General features: G+C 54.0%; 3 protein-coding genes across 3 annotated transcripts; 1 reads left to right on the top strand and 2 right to left on the bottom strand.

The window, feature by feature from the left end:
• Positions 1–246: 246 nt before the first annotated feature.
• On the top strand, positions 247–2,779 carry DICSQDRAFT_62442 (uncharacterized protein; the record flags this gene model as incomplete). The annotated part of the gene is made up of 4 exons (XM_007366410.1): positions 247–720; positions 782–2,199; positions 2,256–2,358; positions 2,411–2,779. The coding sequence occupies 4 exons, from the start codon at positions 247–249 to the stop codon at positions 2,777–2,779; spliced, it is 2,364 nt and encodes a 787-aa protein (XP_007366472.1).
• A 1,043-nt stretch (positions 2,780–3,822) lies between these two features.
• Positions 3,823–4,954, bottom strand: DICSQDRAFT_170794 (uncharacterized protein; the record flags this gene model as incomplete). Its single annotated transcript, XM_007366411.1, has 2 exons — positions 3,823–3,891; positions 4,160–4,954. 2 exons carry the CDS (start codon positions 4,952–4,954, stop codon positions 3,823–3,825), a joined length of 864 nt encoding a protein of 287 aa, XP_007366473.1.
• A 262-nt stretch (positions 4,955–5,216) lies between these two features.
• On the bottom strand, positions 5,217–5,839 carry DICSQDRAFT_38342 (P-loop containing nucleoside triphosphate hydrolase protein; the record flags this gene model as incomplete). The annotated part of the gene is made up of 2 exons (XM_007366412.1): positions 5,217–5,348; positions 5,489–5,839. Coding segments are annotated over 2 exons (483 nt in total), but the record flags the coding sequence as incomplete, so codon positions are not given.
• Positions 5,840–6,367: the final 528 nt, after the last annotated feature.

A 6,367-nucleotide genomic window follows, 5' to 3' on the forward strand; every position in this document is an offset into this window, starting at 1 on the left:
CACTCATTCCGTCGGTCTGCGTCCCGTTGTCTCCCTATTATGCTGGCTGAAGACGAATTCTTGGCTTTCGACAACGATCTCGGAGACTTTGACCCCGATTATGACTACCTAGACTCCTACAATGAAGATTTTGATCCCACACCACCTCCCCTTGCCGATCTCTCTCCTCGCCGCGCACAAGATGCCCGCTCTATGCTATTCGAGAACTACACTCAGACGTTGCGGGATGGCCTTGGAGCTGGAGGAATGACTCTCGAGGATCGTGTTCTGGCATGTATCACCTATATGAATACAATGGGCATCAATGTTGAGCTTTTCATGACTGCACTCTTCTGGGGAGACCACGGCTGCATTGTCAACCCGAAGATTCGACACGAACGCACGGTGTTTATGAATAGCACCTCCCTTCGTTCTATCCTGGAGCGCTGGTGGAATCCGCCCACGCATGACCATGCAAGTGGTGGAAAGGCCGCAGTCCGGGAGTTTGTTATGGAGCATGCTGGGGAAATGCTTGAGGAGGAGATGCACGATGCGACTCCCTCGTTTCGGCTCCCTGAAGATTCGAATCCTCTCTTGCATGAGAACCTCACTACACTCAATTTCCGCCACTTCGGTACTCAGCTCCTGCATAGCGGGACACCGCTCTTATGGAGACTCTTGCAGCGCTTAGCTTGTACGAGGCGGCAACAAATCAAAAACACTGCAAAGAGTCCATTTCATGTATGTTTCCACACCAGATTCAGGTGACGGCTTCTATAACGTGTCGGAATAACTTCTACAGGTGATCTTGACAATAATCACCATGCTCTTTTACTCCCGTTCACACGATAATTCCCGGTTGACAGTCCTGTGGTCGATCTACCTCAAGGCGTGTGGTGTCCCAGCTCGAGCATTTGACGTCCTTCACACCCTCGGGCTTGTTATGAGCCACAAGTGGACTGCAAATGCATTTGCGATTATCTCACGGAATGCATTAGCTGAGACGCGTAAGGCCATCCGCACCCATCCCTACTTCGGCTCGCACGACAACCTAAATATTCCACTGCGCGTCTTCTCACAACGCCTGTCCAACACAAACCATTTCATCAATGCCTCTGCCGCCACTATATACATACTCCCCCGAGACGCCTTCCTGCCGCCCGAGATGGCTGCAAAAGTCAAAGAGAGCCGCCGTGAGCGAAGCAAGGAACACTTCCCTTTCGAATCTCTCTATGTCACTGGCGAGCCCGAAGCCGATTCTGCTCGTAGTCGTGTTGCTGCACAGGCTCGCTACCGCATTCTCCGATTTCTCCTCGAGTCCCCTGCATTCGCCAACTATGCCCACCGCAATGACCCTTGCATGGCTGCCCCACCTCCAACCGACCTCCTTCCCTGTGGCCCCGATCATGTGACACGACAGCATATTCTCGAGACAGTCGAAGTGGACGAGAGTACCTATGATGGTACTGACCGTCTATGCAACAATGTTTGGCTGAGTCAGCTAGGGTACACTTCAGATGAGGAGAAACGTACCATAGGTCAACGATGGAAACTTGTCTGGGTCGGTGATCAGCTCACTGTTGAACGCATGCGCGGCATGATCCGGTACCGATACGATGACGTGAACTCGTTCGAACGCATGGACTTTTACGAGCCCCATTTCGGCTGGTTCCATGCAACAATGGCTTTTGCAAACTCACTACACACCCAATATCTCGGAACATCTGCTGGAATTGGCCTTCGAAAGGCCTTCGAAACACTCGGGAGGAAAGGGCTGATGAAACAGGAGACAAAGGGTGTCTTTTGGCACAATCTCGACGAGGCGCTATGGCATATTGGGGAGGCTCACTTCTTGTCCCTCTGGATGGAGGTTGCAGGTGTCGATGACCTCGCTGCGCTGACAGAGATAACACCAGAGAGGCTCATCAGCCTTTCGGATGAAATTTTCCATGCCCACGCTTCTCGCGAGGCCATCCACCGCCTCGATACTCTCACGAATCGCAAGCGGGATGAGGTGAAGCAGCAAATGGTCATGTTTGCGACAGACCTCTTGCCGTACTTCGATCTTCGGGAGGCTATGCAAATTGGGGATGTAGGGCGGATGGAAGACCTCCTTCCCACGCTGCTGTTCCGATTCGCAGGAGGCTCGAATCCCAAGTACACGATCGAAATTCTAGAGCTGATACAGAGGCTTCGATGTGAGTGGCCACAGGAGTTTCGGTGTGTAAAGGAACTATTCTCTACATGATGACAAGAGGCTTACAATCAGTATATAGGGATTACATTCGGCGCTATTGCTGGCTTGTGAACTTCACGGGGAAACGGAATGGTTTCCTGGCCGTTGACATGGCACAGGAGCATAATATTAAGGATATCAAGGTCAGATTCTCTTCAACATGGAAGATGGTCAGGACTCACAAGGTTCTGCTAGGTTACATGGCGCTCATTTGGGCCGGGCGCAACATTCCCGTACATACAGAAGATATCACCTGCAATCACAACCCTACGCGCCGTCAAAGCGAACGTGGCGAGTCAGTTCTCAAGTGTGATCGGGCGCGGTACTCACCACGGAAGGCCGTCGAAGGAGGAGGACATTGATCGGCTGATCAAGATGTACCGGACCTCAAAGTTGCATAGCTGGGAGGATGGGCGACAGGTGAAAGGCGGGGTGTCCAATCGAGCAACGGATGTGATGACCGTAGGAAGCGTCAGGCTCATTGTAGATGGGGCTGCTGAGCGATGGTGGGATGAACGGGACTTCGAAAGGGCGACAACAGAGTTGTATGACATGCTAGACTAGACAACTGAGGATGCGCGAAGAGTTCTCAATCACCTTCGCAGTCTTGCCCTCCATGGTGGCGAGGCCAGGCATGCGTGAGTTCGCGGTAGCGTGGCTGATCTTCATGGCAGTGACACAGCAAATCGAATGTATTAGATCACGTAAACGTACGCGCACATTCTGATACAGGGAGAAGTGGACAAAGGGGTGAGGGCATAGTCCGCGGTGAGGGGATAAGGTGCAGTGAGGGGCTAGGGCGCGCAACCTGGCTGTAGGACGTCCGGGCAATGATGCCCAGGTTCGCCGCACGCGTCAGGATCCTCCGTGCCCCCCAGAAGGCAGTAGGACACACATGCGATAGGAAATGGAAGGGGAGCAAAGGGCGCAGAGGACGCATGAAGGAAGAGAGGAGAGAAGAAAACACGGGAGCACGGTGACGGCAGGGAACGCGCATTCACCACGGAGAGCTTCGTGCGCATGTCCCGTGGGGGATTGCTCGTCCGCAGGGAGTTGCTAGAGGCCATGGCCATCTGGATGACGGCCTCAATGTCATCTTTGGTGGGGCCGGAGCCAGCTGTGGCTGGTGAGCTCGAGCTGGTGTGCGTCTACTAGCCCGTAACAGGTGCAGAATTCGAAGGGGCAGGCTTGAAGATGAGGATGCTCGTGTGGGTGCTAGTGATTGTCGTGCTGAAGATGAAGAGGGAGGACTGAAGAGCGTTGTGATGGTGGTTGCGACTGCGCTGGGGTGGATGCGAGCTGTGCGGATGATGGCCCGCTAGAACTAGGTTGACCGTTGGGGCTGGAGGAAGGCGAATGGATTCTGTTGGAGTGGAGGTTGAGCTGAGAGTAAGAGTAGAATGGAGGACAGCAGGCAAGAACAGCAGGCAAGGACAGCGGGCGAGAGGGAGAAATGCGAGGGGGAGACGAGGTACGCACCAAGTAAGATGGGACCAGATGCGCGATGCTACGTTGCAGGTTACTCATGCTACAGGTAGGAAATACAGTTAGAACAAGCTCGCTCACTGGATCAAAATAGGTGCTTACCGATGTATGAGGTTGCTCCCCTACGCCGTCCTCGACACGAGGACATTTGAGGGGGCGAGGACGAGGACGAGGATGAGGACGAGGACTGACTGGCGCCACAACGTCAGCGCCAAACACAGGACCCTGCCTGAAAAGGCAATTGTCGATGTTCGGCGGCACGTTCTCCTTCCCACAGCGCCGTCGCTTTGCTGCTCCGTGGCCCACGACCGTATCCACATCCTGCATCTCATCCGCCTTTCGTTTTCCCCTCCAGGAGCTGGCACTGGATAGTGCTTTTTCGGCTCTCTTCCGCTCTTTCTCCTCCCGTTCCACCAATCTTCTCGCCTTCTCTGCCTGTCGCTCCTCCGCTTTTCTCACCTTCTCAGCCTCCTTCCCTGCCCTCTTTCTCGCCTTGGTTTCCTCAGCACGGACCTCCTTCTGTCTCCTCCCGATCAGCTTGGCCGCCTCCTTGATCGCTCTGAGGCGAGTTTTGCGGGCCTCCTCGGCCGCCTTCCTCACAGCAGCCTCTTCACGCTTCTTAGCGGCCTCGAGCACCTTACGGATACGTTCATGCTCACGTTCATCTTCCCGTGCCTTCTTTCTAATGTCCTCCGCCTCTCGCTTAGACTTTTCCTCGCGCATGTCGTCCAGGGCAACCTCGCGATCGAGGTTTTCAAGCAACTTGAGGACCTCGGTAGCATGACGTTTGGCGAGGATCCATCGGAGGTCCCGGATATCCTCCAGGGCACGGTAGGACGTGCGAGTAGCAAGTGCGGTGAGTACAGTATCGGGTAATATTCCTGGTGGTCCAAACGGCTGACTTTTGTAATGTGCGAGCCATGTGTTGTCGCGCCATTCAGAAAGTAGGATTCGAGCACGCTCAAGATGCTTGTCGCGGCGTGTTGCGGGTGTGAACATAGCCCAGTTCCTAGGGTCGTATCGGTCGATCGGGGGATCCAACGGCTCATTGGACGGCCCCACTGGCTCCATGACTGGTGCAGCCTGACCCGGACTTGGAGGAGATCCTGCATCGCCGCTCGGAGTCTTGGCTGTGGCCATCTCCTCAGGTATGTTGTTGCTGGAAGTCGAGGAATGTTGTTGACTGTCAGGACCTAGTGATCCGCACTCGGTGTCGTGTGGTAGAGAGGGTGGTTGGGGCAACGGATTGAGCATCGTCAGACGATGAGTACAATTATCGCAGCATTCCCCCGTGGGAGCTAATCGTAACTCATCAGTTCCCATGCCCCTATAGAACAATACAACACATACGTTTCCGCGCAGGTGGATTGTCAAAATACTCATCTGCGACGTCTCTTCGGCAATCTTCGATGGGGACCTCAACCCACGTCCTCAACCCTGGTTCAATTGTTTTCTTATACACAATTGCCTCTCCATCCTTCCGGGCGGATCTCCCGACCTCTTGAAATACTGACGGCTGTATGAGGAGCACTGCCCTTGCCTGGATTGAGGCGCTCCTTCCAGCTCGGCCGGCACGCTGAAGCCACGTCGACAAGGAGTTTGGAGCCTTGAATTGTACAACCTTGGCGACATCAGGAATGTCGCATCCCTATGTATCATAATCAGCCTTGCAATATCCCAGTAGTATGCGAGACTCGTGTGAGTCCATGAGGAGGAAGATGATGTCGTGTTCGTTGACAAGCTTTGCCAGCGTCGCGATGTCTATCTTTGCTCAGCTGAAGGACTCACCATGCCCGCAGCTTCAGTTGCCAGGAGTATGTCGATGTCCCCCTTCAGAAATTGCGACATCACGAGTCCTTTGGACAGTTCCCCTCGCCGTGCATTGTAGCACCGCACACGGGGGTACAAGGCTGCTGGTAAGCGCTTCTGAAACCAACGACGTGCCTTCATTGATGCCGTTATATCGTCAAAGAAGACCATCGTTTTCGTGAGACGGGATGAGTTAGGCAAGGTGGGAAGTAGAAACTCGAGCTCGTCAAGCTCCGGACGTCCTGCCTTCATGTAGCGGACTTCCCATGTGATATTGGGGCGGTCATTTCCCAGATTGAGGTAGAATGATGTTGATGGATCGATGTTCATTGTTACGCTGAAGTACTAACACAAGTCTATCCAGACTTATCACGCGGACTTATCCAAGTACACGGTGTAGCACACGGGGGAGAGAGTATCGCACAAGTCCCTAGATTGAGGGATATAGGGATACAGGAGGTAACGAAGAGGAGAACAGAAGTGGGGAGCCTCTACTAACTACAGGCCTCCTTATATACTAGAAGGTACCGACCGTATTAGGAAGGGAAAGGTAACCGACCAAAGTGGGGAGGTATGAGGAGACTGCAAAGGAACGCGTCTGGTCGAGGCTGGGCCCCGTATAGTACAAGACCTAGGTCAGGGTCCTATGATATAACCGAAAGGGGATAAAGGCGGGACAGGGTCCTGAGTCTAGGTCAGGGTCGGGCAATATAACCGAAAAGGGAAGGGGGCGCGACAAGGGTCGGGGTCTGGGTCAGGGTAAAGTAATGTAACCGAAAAGGGAAAAGGTCAGGGTCGGCCTCAGGGTCCGGTCATATAGACGAAAAGGGGAAATATTGAGGGAGAGGGCCGGGGCTA

This window comes from Dichomitus squalens, assembly GCF_000275845.1.
Source record: "Dichomitus squalens LYAD-421 SS1 unplaced genomic scaffold DICSQscaffold_18, whole genome shotgun sequence".
Classification (NCBI taxonomy): Eukaryota; Fungi; Basidiomycota; class Agaricomycetes; order Polyporales; family Polyporaceae; genus Dichomitus; species Dichomitus squalens.